At 40.4% G+C, this 23,961-nt stretch overlaps 1 protein-coding gene across 1 annotated transcript in view; it reads left to right on the plus strand.

The window, feature by feature from the left end:
• Positions 1–23,961, plus strand: part of Brinp1 (BMP/retinoic acid inducible neural specific 1) — a 185,745-nt gene that overhangs the window by 27,919 nt on the left and 133,865 nt on the right. The window contains exon 2 of the mRNA XM_052714955.1: positions 19,351–19,618. Coding sequence (XP_052570915.1) covers positions 19,401–19,618 — 218 coding nt within the window. The 5' untranslated portion in view covers positions 19,351–19,400. The remainder of the gene's footprint in view (positions 1–19,350; positions 19,619–23,961) is intronic.

The following is a 23,961-nucleotide window of genomic DNA, read 5'->3' on the forward strand; positions in this document are numbered from 1 at the left end:
GAACACAAGGTCATGTAGGCAGAAGAGGGAATAAGCATGGGAGAAAATGGCCAGAGAAGTCATGGCTCTATGGGGCAAGAATTCGCAAAAGAACTCATGAGGGAAATTGAAATCAACCTGAATTGAGGCTGTACCACAATTAACCATGAAGGACCAAGTTAAATTTGCTGAGATATAGTAAGACAGTTTTGGACTCAAATATTTTATCTTAAATAAATATGCTGTTGGTTGTGGGTGAGTCACTCTATGTGTTTGTGTCCTTTCCTCTAAAATGGGTGAAATAATTCCCATAGAAAATATGAATGACCACAATTGTTAGTGCCTGTGATTTACTTGGTGACATCTGTTGGCATTTGTCTTGAATTTCTCTGTTGCTGTGATACAATAGCCCAACCAAAGCAACACAAGGAATGGGTGGTTCACTTTAGCTCTTAGTTGACATGCAGTCCAAAGAAGACACTACAGTCAAAAGCAGGGGTGTGCGTTTGCTGTGCTATTCACTTTCTCCATGTAGACAAATCAGGAACCAGGAACGAGGTCAGAGAATGGTGTTTCCACCAGTGGGCAGGTCAAGATAATCCCCTATAGCCGTGGTTATCAACCTGTGGGTTACAACCCTTTTGGGGATTGCATATCAGACACTCTGCATATCAGATATTTGCATTATGACTCATATCAGCAGTAAAATTACAGTTATGAAGTAGCAATGGAATAATTTATGGTTAGGGGTCACCACAACATGAGGACTGCATTAAAGGGTCACAGCATTAGGAAGGTTGAGAACTGCCAGTAAAGTCTAAAGGCATGCTCAGAAGCTTTTCTCCTAGGTGATTCTAGATTTTATCAAGCTGAAAGTGAGTACTAACATAGCATCTACTAATTCATTCATGCATCCATCCACATATGCACATATTCTAAAGATCTGATTTTGGTGCTTGGTGCTAGACACTGTTCTAGGAAGTAAAGATACTTGAACAATTATATTGTAGGACTCTTTTTTCTTGTTCATAAACTATGGGATGATAGTTTATGTCTTAAAGAACAAGGATATTCTAGTAGTCAAGGTTTATAATAAAAGATCAAATAAAATGTGATATGACTGAAGTAGTTTTAAGATCTATAGAAAAAAAAAAGACTAACTAATGTCTAGCTTAATACTCAGCAAAATATCTCAGTGGACCATGTCTGGCCCTCTTTTTGTTTTTGCAAATAAAGTTTTATTGGGATACAGCCATATTCATTCATTTGCTTATTGTCCAGAGCTACTTTCTACAATACTGATAGAGCTGATTTATCAAAATAAGGTACAGTGTCCCATACAGTTTAAAATATTGACTAATGCTGGGTGGTGGTGGCACACACCTTTAATCCCAGCACTCAGGAGGCAGAGCCAGGCGGATCTCTATGAGTTTGAGGCCAGCCTGGTCTACAGAACGAGATCCAGGACAGGCAGCAAAACTACACAGAGAAACCCTGTCTCAAAAAACCAAACCAAAACAAAACAAAATATTGACTAACTACAGAAGTAATCTTTCCCCTTTAATTTAGAAGAAAACAAACACTAGGAGCTGCTATATAGGTAAATGTAGACACCAAATTATGTTTTATCTGTCTCCTTCATATAATGCCTCATTTTTTCTTTCCTTTTTTATTTCATCTACTTTCTGCCTTCTTATACCCCAGTTTCCCCTTCCCTTCATATCTTCCTCTTTCACCTTATATCTGGGGTTTTGAGATGAAAGATTCCTTCTCGTTTCATGGTCTTTATTTTTAAAAACACTTAATCGCAGAAGTGGAAATTGGCTGCTAAAATAATGTGGCTAGTGAGTAAATAAGAAGGGACAGCCATGTCTCATTTGGTTTTCTCTTCCTGTGTATTTATTCTGCTGTGTGCCCTATACATTGATAGGGCATAGGAAAAGATAATAGACATACAAATACATGTGGGAAAGTGGATGGAACATAGTCAGTGAAGCTTAACTGAGTTCAGAGAGGACAGTCTAGTGGCAATAGCAAAAAGGAAATACCTACAATTAAATACCAGAACTAGTAGAAACCTTGGAATGTATTTGGGGGCTAAAGAGGTAGCTCCGTAGTTAAGAGTGTGTACTGCTCTTACAGATGACATGGGTTTGGTTCCCAGCATGCATAACAGACAGATCACAATCACCTGCAGATCCAATGCCATGGGTTCCAACAACCTCTGGCTTGCCTGCATCATCACCTGAATAATATGGTACATACAAATGAACACAGGCACAAAAGTAGTCTGTCAACAAATGGCAGACAACAAATGTGAAGCACATGCCCAGGTCTGTAAGGACAGCAGACTGCTTCCGTGTAGGAATAAGATCACTAGGCTACTAAGTAGCCTGTTTTGACAGAAGAATCCAGGAGAAAGTACAGGTTGTTATAGGAAAGCTCTCAATGTTTAAGTATGGAAAAATGGTCTCTTATACACACACACACACACACACACACACACACACACACACACACAAATAAGTTATGCATTCAAAGCCAGGTTTAGGTGTGACTTGCATATTCAAATCAAGATTGGAGAAACAGGCAAACAAAATGTTGTGTGTTTATAGACAACTTAAGTCTTCCCATGTGTTGAAATTGGAGTGGTTGTGGTCATATGATCAGATTTGGATAGAAGCCAAAAGCTGCATTAGGGCATTGACTAGGTCTAGTCAAGGGAAGATCTTGGCTTTTTTAAATTAAAAAGTGAGGACTTCTTCCTGTAAGTTCAAGGTAACAAGTAGATGCACGTTTTGGTCCATAGGTCAGTTTTGGTTTTAACCCTCAACAGAGAAACTGGGAAGATATCATTTTTCCATACTTAAACATTGAGAGCTTTCCTATAACAACCTGTGTTTTCTCCTGGCTTCTTCTGTCACAACGGGCTACTTGGTAGATTAGTGACCTTATTCCTACATAGAAGCAGTCTGCTGTCCTTACAGACCTGGGCCTGTGCATCACGTTTGTTCTCTGCCATTTGTGGACAGACTACTTTTGTAAATTCTACTCCTGGGTACTACTTCTCTCAAGGTTAGCTGTCTGCATTCCATAACTGCTTGATTTTGTTTACTATGTAGAAGGAATCATGGAGGAAAAAAAAATCTGTCATCAATGGCATGATGAAATCAATGTTCAAGGCCGATTATTTGCTCATCAAACATTTATTGAGTACTGTTTTTTGCAACGGTTTATTTAGAAAGAAAGGATTGAGTCCAGGAGGTGAATTTGGGAGCCTGGTTTATTTAGATGAGAGAGAATAAAATCAGCATTGAAATGGAGCTAAGGTGATAGAGTAGATGTTGTTTGCTTTTACCCTTCCATCCCTTAAGTCGTTCTTTTAAAGAAAATGCTATGCCGTCCATTTCCACAGATTTAGGAGCCTCTTTTCAGAGTCTTTCACCCTGTTTCTATTATATGCATGTTTTTGCATTCTTACATTAAAGTTCCATCTTTCTGTCTATTTCTCTCATGCTGTCTAGTGATGCATACCATCTGGTTCCCATTCTCCATTACTTGGTCCTTGCCTGCTGATGGAGAGTTCTGAACCTGGAGGATGTGCATGTATCTTCAGCGAAATGCAGAGAGCAGCCCAAGAAAAGCCAGGGTGGCTCACAGAATTGCTTTTGCAAATCAATACAATTGCTTTGCCTCTATCTTTGCATTTGATTGCAGCACTCTAATTCTATCTGCTCCCAAGTCCCTTTCCTGCCTTTCACTCCCACCCTTGTGACCCATCTTCCTTCTTCAGTGCATTTCCCAGAGGTCCAAATGTCTCTGCTTCCCTCACACACTTTCCAGTATGCTTGCCTTCAAAATAATGAGACTCTTGATTCGGCATGTTGATTTTACGGGGAACGGTCCTTGTGCTAAAACAAAGTTAAAACAAGCAAACCAACCAAAAAACAAACAACAACAACAAAACCTTACCAGAAAAAGCAGTGTCAGCAGGAACAGGAGCAGATACTTGAAACAGTAAAAATGGTATTCAGGAGGAACCATGAAGACATCACCCATATTTTTGATTTCTTGCCCTTAACTAGTAGTGGGACCATCAGGAAGTCATAGTTTCCCTTTCCAGAAAATGAAAAATCTGGATTAGATTCTTTTTAAGGACCACACAATCTGGAATATTCTAGAACTGACATTCTGACAAGTCTTCTCCTCAGTCTGTGCCTGGCATGTGTATGGAGATACCTTCACAATGTAAGAATTGGGCAAACCAAGAGAATTTTACCAATCTGTGTCCACCCGAGAGCAAGCCATGCTCAAGGGAAATGCCAGGGAACTTTGTGACCATGCGAGAGCTTGGTGATTCCTGAGGAAAATCCTATCCTTCCTCTCTCCATCATCATGATGATAAACATCAAATTATCAAGCACTGAGTTCTGTACTTCCTGAAGATAGACAACTAGATTGGGTGAATTTGGACCATTTGCCACCTTCTGAGGATAAGGATGACCTTATGGAATGCAGACTATAGATTTAAGGAATCAGTCACCTCCAAGGCATAATGCCTAGCACATGAGAAGTGCCTTATTAGTACACATAAATATTAAAACCAGTCAGATACCTAAAATGCACCCAAGAAATAGAAGTCACTGGTGCTTGGCCTTGGTATACTACAACATACCTATGACAGAAATGTCCTTGGGGATTGTTTAGCATTTCCAGCTGCTTTCCGTCTATATACAAACTGAACTCCATGGGAAGGCTGTGCTCACCTGAAGAACTAAGACTCAGTTGGGACATGGGCCTGGGTCTTCTAATCCCAGAACCCCTTCCTTTGGTGTCAGTTGGTTCAGGCAGCCTTAATTCAGCCATTTCCAGAGGCCATAATGAGGATTGTACCCGTTTTCTGAGTCTTTTAGGGAGAGGTTCAACTGGTACCTTCTCTCTTCCTCTTGTGCTGGCACTTTCTGCTAGTCTCAGTCAAGAGAACATTATAATCTTTCTCTCTGTTTTTCAGCAGTGCACGGCCACCCCATCACTCACTCTAACAGACCCTGCCGAGTACCCACAGTATATCTGGATGCCATTTCTGTTTGGAAGTCAGTGGCGGTCAGCCAACATTTCAGTAATATTTGCTTTCTTAAGGCTTAGACAAATCAAATCCATTCAGTTCCCCAGACTCAATGTCTTTTGTCTGGCACCATGTCCTCTCATGCAAGGCGAGCCAAGATTGAGCTCACTTGATGCCCTCCACCCCCACCACTGTGTGTGTGTGTGTGTGTGTGTGTGTGTGTGTGTGTGTGTGTGTGTGTACTCTCCTTTTCTCTGTCTGGTAAACAATGCGCAAAGATTTTCTCCTTCTATCAGCATAGAAACAGCCTGAGACAAAGTTAAGCTTGAAACAAAAGCACAGCACAATAATAACAACAGAACACCTAAGATGACCTTTGTAGTCATACTGTAAAAGTCATGAGTAAAGACATTATAAGGAGGAACACTCATGCCTTTCCTTTGCATTGTCAGAATTTTGAGGCATTGGACTCCAAGAAATTAGGATTCTTCAGGAGTCACAGAAGGAAAAGGAGAAAGCTAGGGTCTTATTAACAACCCAGAAGAACTTATCTCCAGGAAAAAAAAAAATATTTCACAGTTTTGACAGCTTGTCAGACTCGCATGCAGGAGAGACCACACATATGATAGATTAATTAACATGACTACTTACCTTCTATTTAAACCCAAACCTTATTCAAGTCCCCAGAGATGGACTTGGGAGGTCACTAGACCTCTTTGTTACTCTTACCCATGTAGCCACACTGAATACATTCTTCTCTGTTTTTGCTTATCTGTTTAGCTGGTTTCTTCAGGAACAGTGGCCAAGCCTAACTTGTTAGGTCTCCTGGACCCAGACTCTGACCTTAAAGACTCAAGTAATGATACATAGACAGAAACCAAGTTCTAAGTTTTTGATGACATCAGTTGATCCAAGTCTATCATTTCCAATAGTTGCTGGAATAGGTCTAGAATTCAATTATACTAGTTCAGGTTAGTTCTGTGTTAGCTAAGCCTTCCACAAATGACCCTGTTTTTCATCTCACCCTTACTGAAAAGGGAAGATCTAGGAAGAACATACATGAATGTCTGCGTAATCTTAAGCATATGACTTCAGGGGATTCTTGGGAACTCAGTTTCCTATTTTGCTAGCAGTGGTGTGTTGCTGTGGGAATGGGGTAGGGTAGTGTGCCTCCTGGTCCTGAGGTGTTGAGTTTACACTCACTCCTGCAGCTCTCTGTTATTAACTTAGCTCTCTTCCTTGAGAAGGACCTTTCAATATATCAAAGGTGTATTTATTCTATAATGCGCATTTGGGACATCCTGGCAAGGAAGCAGGTATGTTATTTTCGGGCAAAAGATCTCTTTGAGGAGCTCTTCCATTCATCTAACTCCCTACTGTGTGGCATGCCCAGCAGGGAAGCAGTCGCGTCCTCAGAATGCATTTAGGGCTGTCTCCATCAGGGAGAGTGAGTGCTAGAAATAAACCAGGCCTCTCTTTCAGAGTTTCACAAAAATGGATCCTTTGGGTCAAAGGACCCTTAATCTGCAAAACACAAGCTGTTTCCTTGACTTGAGGCCTCAGCAGACTTCCTAGGCTTGAAGGGGCTTTGGTATGAAAATGGATTATGTTTTGAAGATTAAGGGTCCTTTCATGCAAAATATGCATTTTCCCCCTCACCTTGAGCTCCCAATGAAACACCTTGTTCCTTTCTGGTTTAAAACCTTCAAGCTTTATTTCTTATGCACAGATGGATTAGGCTGGCCTGAATATTCACAGCCTATGGCTGGAGACAACCTCAGTGCATTCCTACAGGCCACTCCTTCAGGACCAGCCTTCCCTCCTCCTCCAAAGATGTCCCAATGAGCCTCAGCTTGTCATTAGAAAAATCAAATAATCTGATACTATTTAAAGATTCTGGTGAAGTTTTTCTGATGACATTTGGAGGGAATGTATATTTTAAAAGCAGAGATTGGCTGGTTCTCTCATGCTGCATGAGCTCAAAGGAACCCAAGCTTAAAGGCACCCAAGCAGCTGAGTACTCCTTGCATTAAACCTCAGCATTGACTTTAGTATCCCTGAGGTTACTCCTGTTTCTCTCTGCTCATTTTGGTCTTGTTTCAGTATTTTATTGTTGCTCCTTTGCTTATTCAGTTGTTTGCCTTAATTAGTCTTTCGGTGTAGGCTAGGCTGTCCTCTAATTCCCTGATAATACTTCAGTTTGCAAACCAAAAATACAGAAGCACAGGAAAAATTGTCAGGTGGTAAGTGAGTTGTGCGAGTTCACACTTTCAAGGAAAATAGGATGAGCAGTTTAGTATAGTACAAGAGTGCAGCAGGCTGGGCAATGAGGAGATTACCACAGAAAGCTAGTGCAATGGCAGAGGATGGGTTCTGTCTTTTTCAGGGCTCTAAAATTCCTTGACAAAGTGCTTGATGATGGGGAGGGATGATGATTTGGGGACATTCAAACAACCTAGCAGACTGGAGAGATGGCTCTGCAGGTAAGGGCAATTGCTCCTCTTCCAGAGGACCTGATTTTTGTTCCCAGCCCTCATATGTGGCAGCTCACCTATGCCTGTGACATCAGCCAGCTTCAGGGGATTTAATAATCTCTCTTGGTCTCTGTGTAAACCTAAACATATTACAACACACTCACACACACACACACACACACACACACACACACACACACACACACACATACACACACACAGAGAGAGAGGGAAGAGAGAGAGAGAGAGAGAGAGAGAGAGAGAGAGAGAGAGAGAGAGAGAGAGAGAGAGAGACAGGGAGGGAGGGAGATAGAGAGAGAGAGAGAGAGGTGGGGAGAAATGAAAATAATTCTTAAAAACAAGCAATCTAGTACAAAATATCCCATCACAGAGACAAACTACAATATAGCTTTGCAAATGTTTTGGCACAGCAGATGCAATTCATTGTGTTCTTAAGTTATTTCTGTCATCATCATTAATATGGTACGGACTCTAATATGATGGCAAGCATACTGAAAGATAGACCCCCTGCATCCTGGTATACATAGACTTGAAAAGGTGATAGTGCTTTCTCATAAGAATGCAGCTTTGTGCCAGGTGTTTATTTGTTATTTGTGTTTTATTCATTTGGTATACTGAATGTTAGGAACAGAGTAAACATGGTGCAGGATTCAGAGAACCCTGTTTCTATATTGAACAGTTTTCTTTTTAATATTAATGCCTCTGTAGTGCTGGCTGCCATCTTCAGCATCCTCTCTACTTCCTTGCTCTTCAGTACACCTCTGTGGAAAGAGTACTACTATTCTTAACTCATCTCTCTATAACAATATCTGATTTACTGGTTTGTACATAGTAGGTGAGTTTTTGTGATCAAATGATTCTGCTCACACTGGTCCTGTGATCTGGAAGTCTTCCTTTTTTTTCTTTTTCTTTCAACTATCAAATCCTAACTTAAACAACTAGAGGCCAAATTAAATGTCAGCTCCCTAAGGGCGTTTCCTTTTTAAGAGACTTTCTCTAATTTGCTTTCTCTGAGTTAACCTTTCCCTTCCTTTGCTCCAACAATGCATTGTATTGCTATATCTAGTGGAAAAAAAAACTCAGTTCATTGATCTGCAGTTTGCGTTTTACAGTTTTATCTCAGTATGGATCCCTAAAGTCATGAACATTTTCATCTTTCTTTTTAATTACCCAGTACCTTTGGCATTTTATTCCAATCTTACACCTCATATGGTTTCCTCAATCAATGCTTATTTCTTTTGTCTCCCATACTTATAATTTCCTTCTTTAATTATAGCTGTCTTATGAATTTATAAAATCCACTAAACATTTTCCATGAGAAGAAATTTCTTCCATTGCTACTTGCATTCCAACACTAGTAGGCAGAATGAAGAACTTTGACAGCCACTCTTTAGCTGTTTCCTCACTTGACAAGTCTGTACACTAGTCTATGTCTATTCCCTTGCCTCCCATTCATGCTTCAGTGTCTTTGGAATCTTCAGTTTCTAATGGCTATTGAAAACTATTTACAACTTCTGTGCCCTGAAGCATAATAGGCTTCTCTGGTCTTTTTGTTGTACAGCTCTGTAGCTATTAAAGCTTGACAATGTTCACTTTCTTCACATCTCTGTTTCTCCTTGAGTTTATGAAATCTCTTCTCTATGTACTTCATAGGATTCTTCCCTTCTTCATGCTGCTGAAGTGTGAGCATTGCTTTCATTTCTCTTGAGGCACAGGGGTTCACTGGGTGACCTTATCCATGCCAAGAGTGCTAACCACCACTAGAACACAGTGATCAACACTCTCTGCCTACTAGCATCTCTTTCCATTTGGATAAAAGGATCCCATTGTCTTTTGGAAATTCTCAATTGAGTATTTCCCAAGCACTTATCATTGATCCTCCGTCTTTACTACTTATCATCATTTTAGTCCTAAGAGTCACTACAGATTGCTTTTTCCTCACTTCCCCTACCCATCCACCAAACCTTGCTGTTTTTCTTCTTTTCTTTCATCTTTCCAATATAAGGATGTTTGTTCATGCCATATATAATCTAGTCTATTTAGTTAGCTTCTTCCATTTTTACCTTACCATCATCTTTAAATCTTTCCACTATCCCTTACAATTAAACCAAGCAAACTAAAGCATTAACAGGAGTTTTCTGTTTGAAAGCTGTCAGTGGTTCACTATGATCTCATGGGGGTTATCCTAGCTCTGGATTTGCACAGTTCATTCACTCAATAAATATTGATTAGCTTCTACCGCACGATTGGTTCCAGGTACTGAGCATACCCAGAAGGAGATAAAGGAAGATTGCCAGCTTTAAATACAGATATATATGAAGTAGGAGACAAGGGCAGCAGTTGGCTCTTGCTTCACTGTCTGGAGTTCCATTCTTTAAAATTGGTTCCATAGTAATTCCGTTCTTTCATTCTTTTTCACATGCTTCTTTCCGGGTCAGGAAACATCCTGGAAGACATGGGGCCAGAGGCTGTATAGGCATACTCTGACTTTTCTCTGAATGATCCCTTCCATGTGTTTCTTTTCTGGAAATCGCCTGTTTCTGTTCCGTCTTGTGTCCCACTCTTTAAGAGCCTATTTGGATGGCATGAACTGAATAGATACTTGCTGCATTTCAACGGATAAGCCCAGAAAAACACTCTGAATTTCACTACTCTTTTGAAAGATTGCCTGCTGAGAGTGCTGATAACCTGGGGAGAAAGCTCAAAATGTAGGAATTTAGATCGTTCCGTTTCTAAATGTGGCTCAAATGAAATATTTATGAAAGAAACAATACTACATTCCACTTATGACTATATTATTAATTTGAAATGTAATAATTAGGATCACAAGAATTCCACATACACATAAATCACATAAAAAGTCTACATACTTCAGTTTTTTGTCAGGATTTTTCACATTGCAGGTTGGTTTCTTGACTTTTCTCTTCATTAACATCTTTACAGCACATTTGTGACAGTTTGTGATTGTCAAAAAATATTGCTAAGGATGACTTGCTTTCATAGATTAATATAGTCAAGCCCTCTGCCATAGAACAAATAATTGGGTTAGGATCCAGTTATATCCTAACAGTTTTGTACAATGTGATATTTTTAGAACATGAGACATTGTTAAAAAAAAAAAAAAAAAGAAAAGAAAAACTACATTGTAAAGGACCCTGGGTTTTGTGGTCTGTGATATAGATATACTGTTATTTATTTCATTTGATAGGTTTGTTCTGTAGATTTTATGGTATGGGAAATAAGAAAGCATTTGACAGGGTATGTAGCTGTAGCAGGTGCTCAATGGTCTTTGGTATGCTTTTATTCACACATTTAAATATATTATGATGTCTATGTTTATCATGTCTATGAATATCATGTCTGTGATAAAACTGTGGTGTGGGGATGGACAGAGCAAGGAGAGGAATCAACATAAGCAAAAACATTGAGTCATGTAGGTCTTAATGTTTCATTTATGCCCCTGAGGTGAGAATTGAGTGGGATGGGGAGGGGATTGTTGAATGTAAATTTAAGGGGGAAGAGAATCAAAGGGTGAATGGCTTAGTACATTCTATTAGCGGTGCCATTGCTTAGCTGTACTTAGATGTATAGATACATCCGACTGGTAAGCAGTGCTCAGGCTAGCAAGGTAGAGATTCATGAATGTTTGTGGTAGGAAGATTCAAAAGGATAAAGGTACTTTGAGAAGATGCATTTCTGAGGGAAAGATCAGGAGGATCACTCTGAGCTTACTGAGATGATAGGAGGAGGCTTTATTGGCAAATGAACTGGATAAATATGAAAGAATGTATGTTGATGGGAACTAGAGATGATGGTTTAGAGTCAAGAAAGTCCCAAAGCTTTGCAAAGGAAGGGCTTAGGAGATTGAGTGGGTCATTGAGACAGAGAATAAAGGGAAAAGCCATGCTTGATAGGGCAATGGTATGTTCATTCTGGAATATTTTAAATTTGAGAAATCTATCAGAGTTTCTAGAGTAGTTGATAAAATGTTTAACAATTACAATACAAAGTACACAAATTATAATAATTAATACTCATTCCATTGGTTTCTAAACCGTTTTCACAATAAACATAACATTTAGTTAAAAAAATGACTTTGGGGTACAGCCATTAGAAGCGAACCTTCACAACCCAAAAAGTGAGATTATACTTTCCTATGACTTTTACATATATCGCTTCATTAGCTCAATTGTCTGTTTTTTGTTTTTGTTTTTTTTTTTGTTTTTTTTTTTTTAGTTTTCAGCAGCTGCTTAAGTGGAGATCAGCATTAACAATGTGAATGTAAATCTACACTGTATCTTGTCTTCCTGTAGCTGGCCCTCTGTAGTCTTCTGCTGTTTTCTTGTTCACTTTGTCTCGAGTTTCTCCAATTATTGCCAATCCATGGTTGTTCTTTTGGAAGAAGGAGGTTAATTTTAAGTCACATGCCCATTGCTTTAGTGACATCAGATCAAATACACCTCAGCTATGTATCACTTAGCACATATATAGAGATCAAAGCATCACAGTGTCCTTTGTCTGCAAAAGGACAGGCTCTCCATGCTGCCAGGATTTTGTGTTCAACATTCCTGTGCCTTTGGTGGCTTGTGACAATTGGATATTTGAGGTAAAACTTGGAAACTGCCAACAAACATATTTAACAGAATTTCTAATAGTTTTTTTTCTCACCTTGTATGTCTTGATTAGTAAACTGTAATTTAAGTTAATTAGGCTTTTACATTGAAGTGGGCTCTGAGTTTTGTTTTATGTGAAAAACCTTTACTTTGGCTAAATAGGATATATAGGGTAAGATTGGGAAACAAAAACAAATCTGTGATGCTTGACTCCCACTGAATAAATCCGTTTTGTGATGAGATTTCTCCTGATAGCTTGAAAAAAGTTCAGACAAGATTGGACATTTTATAGTTACTTTAAAAATAATTGTTGGGCTGGTGAGATGCATCATAGGGTAAGGGTGCATGCTTTTATGCCTGGTGAACTAAGTTCAGGCTTTAGATGCCACATAGTGGATGGGGAAAACTGACTCCTGTAGATTGTTCTCTGATATCTACTTATATGCAGTGTCATATATGGTCACATTCAGACACACACACACACACACACACACACACACACACACACACACACACACATTAGTTTAAAACATTTCAGTTCACTTCTATTTCTTATGTATAATCTTTGTTTAAATATTAATCTTGAAATAATATGGGAATATTGGGATGATTTTGAAAGTGATGGAAACTTTTTCAACTCTTGCTTAGCTTGGGGAGCTAATGTCCTGGGAACCTAAGGGCCACCAAAGCCACACCAGTGGCTTTTTGGTTCTTGTGTCTGAAAGACTGAAGTTCCTGGATTAGGGAGGGTGAGTTTTAGAGAGAAGTATCTTGATAGAGGAAACTTAAAAGAAAAGTAGAATCCCCAGGCGTCTTACACTACAGGATGGGTCCTAGGAAGTAGGACAAGGCTCAGCTCTTTGTCTGGGGCCTTTTCAAAGGACTTTCCACAGAAACTGTGCTGGGGTATGGGGGGGTGGGGCAAACTGCTTAGTCCAGTTGTCTGAACCAGTTGTCTAAGTACCTCCTCTCAGCTTTGGTAGTGTTCATGTGTACAGCTTTTAGGCAGAGGTCCTCATATGGAGCTAAGACAGAAATCAGGAACCAGGACTCTGGCACTGATGGTCTCAAGCAAGGCCGTTCTTGGAACTGGTGCTTAATGTCCCCATCCTTTTTGACAAATATTTAATTATAATATAGAATATTACTACAAATAAATCATTTTACTAGCAGAAGAAATTTCACTGTACAGAGAGTCTTCTGTTCCCTGCAGCATCACTGTGCCTTCCTTGCTTGACTTGTCTGACTTCTTGATTTCCTTAGGACACAGGGTTTGGTGAAGAATGGACAAATAAGAAAGACAGAAACCCCTTCCATGGCTACTTACTTCTCTTTAATAACATGATTTTGGTGCTCTGAACCCTCAGCAAGCATTGGTGCTGTGGTGTAGGCTGGCTTGGTACATGAGATTCTTCTGATTCCATGCCTTAAGTCCTGATAGCACAGAGATGTGTCACCATGTCCTGCAGTGTGAACCTGTCCTTAGCAACGTTTGTGTAGTGTCTGAGGTTTTTGGCTTCCCCTTAGTTCTCTTGCCACTGATTGTTTGGATGTGGGCAGATACATCTCTTCTCAGCTGCCTTGCTGTAACTCATTCCTTAGACCCTGGGACAATGGCAGCCCCGTTCGTATTTCCTTGTACTTGTACTCATTCCTGCTCTGAGGCAGGATGCTAGGTAACCTCCCCTGGCTTACTCTAGCATGTGGCCCTTCTCTGATCCATGGGAAGGAGGAGGCTGTACATTCCTTTTACCCAAGCCTTAGGCAGTCATTTCCCTGCTCTTCTGCCAGGTTTCAGCCTGCCTCTTTTAACTCCTCTCTTTAGCATTCTTTTTTTAGAATTCTCTGGCATGAGTTAGGCAGCACTCTACCATGTTTCCCTAAGCTGTAGGGCACATTTAGCATGCTGTTTGAGTGTTCTTGTCAAAGCTGGAGGTGGAGGAGTTCTATCCCCTTTTCACCCCCTGAGGAGTTTAGGGAGTGGGTGGGATGGCTCTGCACTGTCAGCTTCCACTCAAATCCAACTCCTAGTCTTAAAGACATTTTATGCTGTGATGTGGGTGAGAGGTTAAGAATCCCTCTAAGTGTATGTTGGCTGCCTTTTTGGTAAGTATGATATGGTGGTCACAGACCTCTATTCAGAATGTGGAGAGTATATCAATGGTTGTATCATTCAGCTGAAACCAAAGCTAAAATAGCCGCATTTAAAACATCCTATTCAATTCCTATCTGTACTCTAAAAGGTGCAGGAAACCCAAGACTCAGGGGAGTTAATTAACATAGCCAAGCACTTTCAGCTTTGTAGCTCTTCCTATCAGTGAGACATTTGGTCTGAAGACCCAGGTTTGGAGGTAAAAGTCTTGATGCGATCACCGGAATGGCTCAGCTGGAGCCATCAGGGGCTATGTGCTGCCATCAGATGTGATTATTGACCCAGGTCCTCAGAGGATCTTGAGGCAGGGGTAGGGACATTCCTTCCTGCACTCTGGCCCAGAATGTGCACCTTGGTCCTGTAATCCATGTAGATACTCCAGAGAATGAACTTGGTACTAGCTGACGGGAACCTGCTGTTTTTCTCTTTTTCTTTGTGTGTGTGTGTGTGTGTGTGTGTGTGTGTGTGTGTGTGTGTGTGTGCCTCTTATGTAAATAATTTGGAGTATAATTAGAAAGCAGGCTGTGTAGGTGCTGAACTTAGTTCACTTCATGGCATTGCAGGCATATGAACATCCCAGTTCAGCCATGGGAATCAAATGATCTTTATGTTTCAGCCTGTGTCAGCTCTCTGGGTCAACTTGTGTATCACACAGCAGTGCCTGTGACTCTTTGAAGGTCACGAGGATTAGGAGCCACACTTGGCCCACAACTAGCCCTGAACTGTTAAGCTGTAAACCCCAGTGGCAGGAATCCCCTTCATGAACCTTTTAGAAGATCAACTATTCACAAATTCATTGTGGATGATTCTGAGGGCTGTCTCTAAGATTTGTGGCTCAGCAGCCATGCTCCCAGAGCACAGGAGACTCCAATTTGTAGTGTATTGTTTGTTGATTTTGAAAGCAGAAGGGAGGGATGTGGACAGTGTCTTGACTGAGCCATGAGGCAGAGTGAAGGAAGCTCCTCAGTATACATAGGAATGTGGAGTTGGGTATCTTTCACTATCTGTGGTCACATTGCTTTTTTAAATAGGATCTTTCACTGAGCCTGAAAATTCACTGGTTGTCTAGCTCGGCTGACTAGCAAGCCTTCAGATCTTTCTGTTTCTGCCTCTCAGAGCTCATCTTAAAGACACATATAGCCACATCAAGGTTTGTTTGTTTATTTGTTTGTTTTTGCTGTTGTTTTGTTTTGTTTTTGTTACAAGGGTGCTAGTGACCTGAATTCAGATTATCATGCTTGCACAAGGCTGGGAATGTGGTTCTTTGGTAGATGCTTGCCTACCTCCCTCTCCTTTATTCCTTTTGTTTTTCCCTTTTTTCCAGTATTGGGGATTGAACCCAATGTTTAATGCGTACTAGGTAAGCTCTCAACCACTGCGCTGTATTCCCAGCCCTACTATGATTTTCTAAGTCAACAGAAATATATTCTAACCTCACAAAACCCTGTAATGTAGATTATCACAGACATTCAAACCAACAGGCTTGTGGATGCATTACTCAGTCAAGACAAAGGCAGAAAGTAGAACTACTTAATAGAAGCTAAAAGACAGGAGTCACTGTTCGTTGCTGGGATCATGGGTAAAATGAATTGAATGAGAACCTCAGTTTGGAACCATTGATATCTCTCATCCAGTGTATTATAAGGGGCTATCCAGTATATGCTGGGGTGTTTAGCAACAACCCTTGCCTCTGTCCATCAGATATCAAGAGTATTCTTTTAATTGTGAAGTTGTGACAATCGAAGATGTCCCTAGGGCAATAATGACACCCATTTGTGAGGAATTGGGTTAGTCAATTTTTAGCTACTCCTAGGCTGAAAACTCTCCTCTCTCTCTCTCTCTCTCTCTCTCTCTCTCTCTCTCTCTCTCTCTCTCTCTCTCTCTCACACACACACACACACACACACACACACACACACCATTCAGTGTTAGATATATAACCTTTTGCAAGCTGCAATGCTCTGCATCCTGTTTCCTCACAGTAACAGTTAAACATTCTCTCACAGGCTCACATTTGCACCCACTCACAGCAGAAGCTTGGTGCAAGTCTGTATGGGTAGCACAGTGTAATTCCAGCTTGTTGCAGTTCACTCCAGGGATCTCGGAACAATTGTTCCCACACCCTGCTTGCCACTCTGGTGGGCTCTGGCAGACAATCCTGGCAGCTGTAGCTGATACAGTTCTATACTCAACATGTAGAGCTTTGTTTTAGCTCCGAACAAAACTTCAGGCCTCAGTTTTTTTCCATCTCACACTCGGCACACATGCCTACCTCCCTTACCCTGACAGCTGGGGCTTGCAACAACAGGCAGATTTTTGTGGTATCTCATTATAAAATGGTGCAATTGAGCAATCCAGGGAAATAGTTGTACAGAACCATGCATCCCTCTTTGATTTCTTCTTTCCTAGCATTACTGACCTCCCATATTCAACTGGGAGAATCACCAAGTTAGGTACACTTAATCATGTGTATAGGTTTTACAGTTGACAAAATGTGTGTCATCATATTTTTAAATGATATCCATAAAAATCTGAGGTCTAGTGAGGGGTTGTGACTGTTCAGTCACATGGCTAGTCATAATAAGAAACAGCTTTCTAAAGCTTCTCTCCAGTTAAAGGCTCACAGCCCAGTGAACAAGACAGACATAAAACAAAGAGGTGTAATGCAAGACAATTGGCACTGGCAAAGAGTTTTTAGAAAATGAACAAATAGAGTTGGGTGTACAGAATAGGACAACAGTTTTTTAAAGGAATAGAGAAAGATAATGACCCTGAGGACATGACCTCAGGTGGCTTCCGAGGCTAAATGAGCCTTCATTTAGACATAAGAAAAATGTGACAAAAATATTTTCTAGAAGATAATTAAGTTGACAACATCAAGTCGATGATTTCAGTAAGTGCTCTACCACTGAGCTACCTCTCAAGGCCTGACAACACTAACATCCTTATGATCCTGACCATTCTCCTTATCATTTATGCCACATATTAAGTATTTGTTCTGTGCTGAGGAGTGGAGGGAGGAGCACTCTGTCTTGTGTGATTCAGTCACCATGTTAGGTTTGGTGCATGTATCCTCATTAACTCCATTTTATAGATGAGGAAAAGAAGGCAAACAAAATCATTTGCCTGAAACAAGATTGTTTATGGATGACACAACTTAAATATGTATTAGAAAAAAAGAAAAAAAAAAAACAAATGGTGAGGCAAGCATCAATTTGTTAGGCTAGCAATGACTGCCGACAAGGTGACAAAGGAAAGCCTTGAAATGTTCTGAAAGTGGGATATTTCCTGTGATTTGTTTCTGTTCTGTTCAGTAAACAAACAAACAAACAAACAAAAAACCAAAAAATCTGCCCACCTAACGTCTCTCTTGAACTCAAAATTTTGTCCAATATAATGCCATTGTGCTGTGACACTGTGCAACTAAAGAGATTGGCAAGACCTACCCACTTCCCTGACCCTTGAACTTTAGTGTTCTCTCCAGAGATGAGGATGGATATACTGAAGCACAAAATTATCACCAAATCAATAGTCTGTTCAAACACTTCCTTGAGTACCCAGAAACATTCTATTGAGCTGTGTAGAATTTAGACTTTCATCTGTTGTAAGAGTTCTTTGTCTTAAAGTATCCACCCAGAATAGACAGTTGTTAGAGCATCTTAAGACTGTGTATTTAACTGACCAGACAAAAAGAAATATTCAGTGTGTTCCTACCTATGGTATAAAAGAAGAAAAAGGCACTCCTGCTCATCAAATCTCAGTAGTGAGTCATAGGTATTAGTTAGGGCAGAGTATGGGACAAACATTAGATCTATCCCATAACCCAACCTGCATGTATTAGACTCTGTTACTGCACTAATTTTTTTTCTTTTACTCTTAAAGCACATGCACCTGGACATCTGTAATACACCAAGAATTGAGATAAAGGCCCTTAGACATGTCTTACCTTTATATATAAGGAAACTGTACTCCATAGCCTATGCAGTTTGTATGCCTTCACGTTGCATATGAACAGCAAAGCAAAGTAAGACCATGTGCCCCCGTCATCACAGCTCCTCTGCTTTTAACAAAGCACCTACATGAACAACCTGGACTTGAGTGGGGGTAATGAAGGGCAAGGGTCGAGAGAAAGAGAGCTTAGGGGAGCGGGAGATCCCAGCTGGATCAAGAACAGAGAGGGTGAACAAGGAATAAGAGACCATGATAAATGAAGACCACATGAGAATAGGAAGAAGCAAAATGCTAGAGAGGTCCACAGAAGTCCACAAAGATACCTCCACAATAGACTACTGGCAATGGTCGAGAGAAAGCCCGAACTGGCCTACTCTGGTGATAGGATGGCCAAACACCCTAATTGTCGTGCTAGAAATCTCATCCAATGACTGAGGGAACCAGATGCAGAGATCCACGGCCAGGCCCCAAGTGGAGCTCCACAAGTCCAATTGACAAGAAAGAGGAGGGTTTGTATGAGTGAGAATTGTTGAGACCAAGATTGGAAAAAGCACAGGGACAAATAGCCAAACGAATGGAAACCCATGATCTATGAACCAATAGCTGAGGAGCCCCCAACTAGATCAGGCCCTCTGGATAAGTGAGACAGTTGATTAACTTGATCTGTTTGGGAGGCATCCAGGCTGTGGGACCGGGACCTGTCCTCAGTGCATGAGCTGTCTGTTTGGAACCTGGGGCTTATACAGGGACACTTGGCTCAGCCTGGGAGGAGGGGACTGGACCTGCCTGGACTGAATCTACCAGTTTGAACTCAATCCCCAGGGGAGTCTTTGCCCTGGAGAACATGGGAACGGGGCGGGGGGGGGGGGGCGGCTGGGGGGGGACAAGGGAATCCATGTCTGATATGTAAAATTAAATTAAATTATTAAAAAAAAACCAAAAACAAAGCGCCAATGTTTTTATAAACATTAAAGCATTCTACCGATGACCTACTGATGAAGATATGTTAACCTCCTGTTTTTCTTTTCACTGTTTTTCTCTCTCCCCCTACCCCTTCCTCTTTCCTTTCTCTCTCCTTGATTCCTTTCTCTACAGGACTCCACAGAATGGAGCAAGAATGAGAGGAAAAAGGCCGGCAGAAAAGCATGAACTGGAGGTTTGTTGAGCTCCTCTACTTCCTGTTTGTATGGGGCCGTATCTCAGTGCAGCCCTCCCACCAGGAGCCAGCTGGGACAGACCAACATGTCTCCAAGGAATTTGATTGGCTTATTTCAGACAGGGGGCCTTTCCACCACTCCAGGAGCTACCTTTCCTTTGTGGAAAGACACCGTCAAGGATTTACAACCAGATATAAAATATACAGGTATGATTTAGGCTAAGAAAGCCTTTGCTTTTCATTTCTGTTGTTCTTTGGAGAGACCAGGCATTGTCTGACACCTGACTGTTTGGAGAAGAATCTTAGATAAGGGATTATGACCTTGTTATAGGCTGTTAATTGAATGTACTCAATGTTGCACCAAGTATTAATATGATGAGTTCAAATAACCAATAATTTTTGAGTACTTAGTGTACTAGAGATGATGCTTGTTTTATTATCTTCTTTATACTTTCTATTCATGTGATGTAGATTTTGTTTTTTTTTCCCTCTGCTTTACTCAGTTACACAGGTAACTGAATCTAAACTAGGTTAAATAATGGTTCCCGAAGAAACAATTTCAAAACTGGATTTAATCCTTGGTTTACCTGTATCCATAGTCATGACAATCCTCTTGTTTTACAAGTACTATGAGTGAATCTAGTTTTCTACCCAAATATATTCACAAATTTGGGGGAGGGGAAGTAGAGACAGTCACTGAAGAACCATTTTTTTAAAGCAAGTCTGAACTGGTTACTAACTTAACTATAATTTTACCCAACCAAAAGGGAACAAGTTCTGCACAGGAATGACCTTAAGAAGGTTCAGTAAATGTGTCTACATTGTGCGTGTCTAGTAGACAGATTAAAAAGAGAAAAACTTGAATTATTTGCATACACATGGTAGTAGTCATGCAAAATAGGAGACATAGGGAAGGGACAGATGACTGAAGTTTTTGCAACATCCTGAGTTACAGAAAACTCCGAGGAGAACTCTGAGGAGAAAAAATGAGTGGGAAACGGCTGGTGTAGATAAAATGCATCAGATGGTAGAAATTGTTTCTCAGAGCATCCAACTATAACAAGAGGTGACAGCTTTTGATGGAATCTATCTGGGCTAGTGTGTCCTGTCCTGTGAGCTACTATTACCTGGTGATGAGATTTTTGGGAAGAGGATTCATAAACATTAGGCTACTTTTGAGAGAATCTAGCTGTAGACATGTAAGTTAACTTCAGGGAGAATTTTACTTGGTGATTTGGGTGACAAAGAGGGACAAGAGACAGAAAGGCAGGAGATGATGGCATAAATTTTAGTTCAATATACTCAGGACAATAAGTGCTGTACTTTGCAGTGCTGTTTTCTGATCCTCAACCACCAGAAGTATTTTCTTCATGTACTTTTCTTGGTTCCTTATTCTACTTAACTATAATATCCTTGACATACCTAAAAAATGCTAGATTTATTCCTCATTAGTTATAAACCATTTTCAATTAGAATGTATTCCTCTATTTCTTTTTTAACTGGAATTATGTAACTCTATATAACTGACTAGTATCTCTTCCAGTGTTATATACTCATGTGTATGTGTGCCACTTGCACACACATGTATAACATCCATTGATGTCACTGATGTTCAGATTTACATTTGTTATATGGTGTTATCATAAACACACAAAGGGTACTATAGTTTAATTGAAGAAATGCAAAAACCACTCTGCAACTTTTGTCTTAATGTCCAGAAAGAAAATGCAAGTGCTAATATTGCTGAGACAATTAAAATAAGAAAGCATGGTAGAAGGAGAATGTTGGCTTATAAAGAGCAAAGCCTGAATTTGAACCTTAGGCCTTTCAAGTGGTTGATATGGAAAGTAGCCAAGACATTCTGTGTAGCTAGAGTTTTCCTGCCTAGCCCACAGTCAGGACAAATCTCTCTCACCTGCCAGTCCCACAGCCGCTCAAACCCAACCAAGTAAACACAGAGACTTATATTGGTTACAAACTGTATGGCCATGGCAGGCTTCTTGCTAACTGTTCTTACAGCTTAAATTAATCCATTTCCATTAATCTATACCTTGCCACATGGCTCGTGACTTACCGGCATCTTTGCATGCTGTTTGTCCTGGTGGCAGCTGGCAGTGTCTCTCTGACTCAGCATTCCACTTCCCAGCTTTATTCTCCTCCTTGCCCCGCCTACATTCCTGCCTAGCCAATGGCGAAACAGTGTTTTATTTATTGACTAATCAGCAACACATTTGACATACAGAACATCCCACAGCACTCCCCCCCCCTTTTTTTTATCAAAAAGGAAGGTTTTAACCTTAACAAAGTAAAATTACATATAATTTGGGAATTTGGGCATAGCTTCTCTTACTACTTCCTGCTGGAGGGGGGCGCTGTATCTTATGGGGAAACAAAGAAAATTCTAGGATTATGGAATAGTCCATGAGACTGTATCGTCTGAGCCAGTTGCCTTGAGACGGTTCTGGATGTTGGATCATCTGGGCCATGGTGTCATTGGAGACCTTTCAGGGGATCTTGGCTGGTCAAACCTGATGTATCTTAATCTGGAACACATCCATAGCCTTTGGCTTTCTGTGGAAACAAAAGAGACTCTTTTCCAAAGCAACATATCCTTATATCCAAATTTTGAAGTCAAGGTATCTTTAAAGTATACATATTGGTTTAACTCAAATATCTCTCTGCAGTTAAGAATCCCAAAGACAACACAATCCAGATTCTCTGTGTAATATTCATCTTTATGTGGCTTATTTTATATATTAATTTTACTGTCTCTTTAAAGACTTTATTTTTTAAAACTATGTATTTGTTTCTATAACTCTATATATCACCTTTTTTGTATCTTTCAAGCCTACATATCTTTTACACACATTGTAAACTATTACATCTGAATCTGTCTTATTGTGAATCTATTGCTTTAAACTGCAGCAGCTGTGGCTGCTGGCTCCGCCCACCTCAGCTTCCCATCATGGCTACATTTACCACCAGCTCTGGGAGCTATCGTGGGTCTATGCTTTTAACCAAGCAGCGTGTAGCCCAGAAACCTCTTTTTTTGTTTTGTACTAGCAAAGTCTAAATCCACCATGCAGCTTAATGTGCCACTTGCAGAGGCCTTATTCCCGCCATGCTGCAGGTCGAGCATGCAGGCTAGGAACCTGCCAGTAACTCAAACCAGCAACTGCTGCTCATTTGAGAGAGATAATTAGGAAGCTGTTTTCAGCTCCGTTTTAGAATCTTTTTTCTCAGTTTTTAGGTGGAAACTCGTGCCCCACGTTGGGCGCCATTTGTAGCTAGAGTTTTCCTGCCTAGCCCACAGTCAGGATAAATCACTCTCACCTGCCAGTCCCACAGCAGCTCAAACCCGACCAAGTAAACACAGAGACTTATATTGGTTACAAACTGTATGGCCATTGGCTAGGCAGGAAGTGTAGGTGGGACAAGGAGGAGAATGAAGCTGGAAGTGGAAGGCTGAGTCAGAGAGACACTGCCAGCCGCCACCAGGACAAACAGCATGTGAAGACGCCAGTAAGCCATGAGCCATGTGGCAAGGTATAGATTAATGGAAATGGATTAATTTAAGCTGTAAGAACAGTTAGCAAGAAGCCTGCCACGGCCATACAGTTTGTAACCAATATAAGTCTCTGTGTTTACTTGGTCGGGTCTGAGCAGCTGTGGGACTGGCAGGTGAGAGAGATTTGTCCTGACTGTGGGCCAGGCAGGAAAACTCTACCTACAATTCTGTATCCTGATTCCTGGAAATGAGTGAATTTTGAATTTTCAACCAGCTGAAAATGCCTATCATGTGAAAGTTGTCCCACTAATAATTTGAAGTCTTACAGTAATTGTTCTGCATGTGCAAGAGTTAATGGGTGAACTTTCTATGGGCCCTCAAAAATAGAAAATAATCATTGAACTGCTGGGGAAAGGTTCTTATCAGCATTATGAAAATGTAACATGCAAAGCGAAATGAAAATAGAGTATATAAAATAAGGAAACTGAGTACAAATATGAAAAACATGTTGGCATTTCTATTCTTGAAAGAAAATATCAGAATTCTAACATAATGATTGATTCAAAAGGCTTCCTCTTGGGAGAACTATTCTTAAATCACCTGAGAACAGTAGTTAACTGCGTCATTTCAAATTTGGATCCTTAAAACCATTTCTAGCAGAATACAGCTATTGCTGTCTATGATTATGTATAAACCAAGGATTATGAGTATGTGTTGGTTGCTGGAGAGGATGTGTCAATCTCTGAAATGCTTGATCCAGGATAATTTTGAGCTTTGAGGTGTTGAAGATGGGGCATGACCTAAGTCTTTGAGATTCAGATATCTAATTCTGTCTGTGTATTATCAAATAAAAACTTCATTTTGTGTACAGCTTTGTCTTTCTTTTGAGCATCTCAAGGACACTTTCAAGGTTAGGGTCATTTGGGTTTTGTTGTTGTTTCTATTTAAAAGGCCATCTCATGAGTGACTTGAGCAAAGTCTTACAGGCAAGAAAAGTTAGAAAATGGGCTTGAAACCAAGTATGATTATTACTCCATAACTA

Source organism: Peromyscus californicus, unplaced genomic scaffold (genome assembly GCF_007827085.1).
Source record: "Peromyscus californicus insignis strain IS unplaced genomic scaffold, ASM782708v3 Scaffold_5__1_contigs__length_169319896, whole genome shotgun sequence".
In the NCBI taxonomy this organism is placed as follows: Eukaryota; Metazoa; Chordata; class Mammalia; order Rodentia; family Cricetidae; genus Peromyscus; species Peromyscus californicus.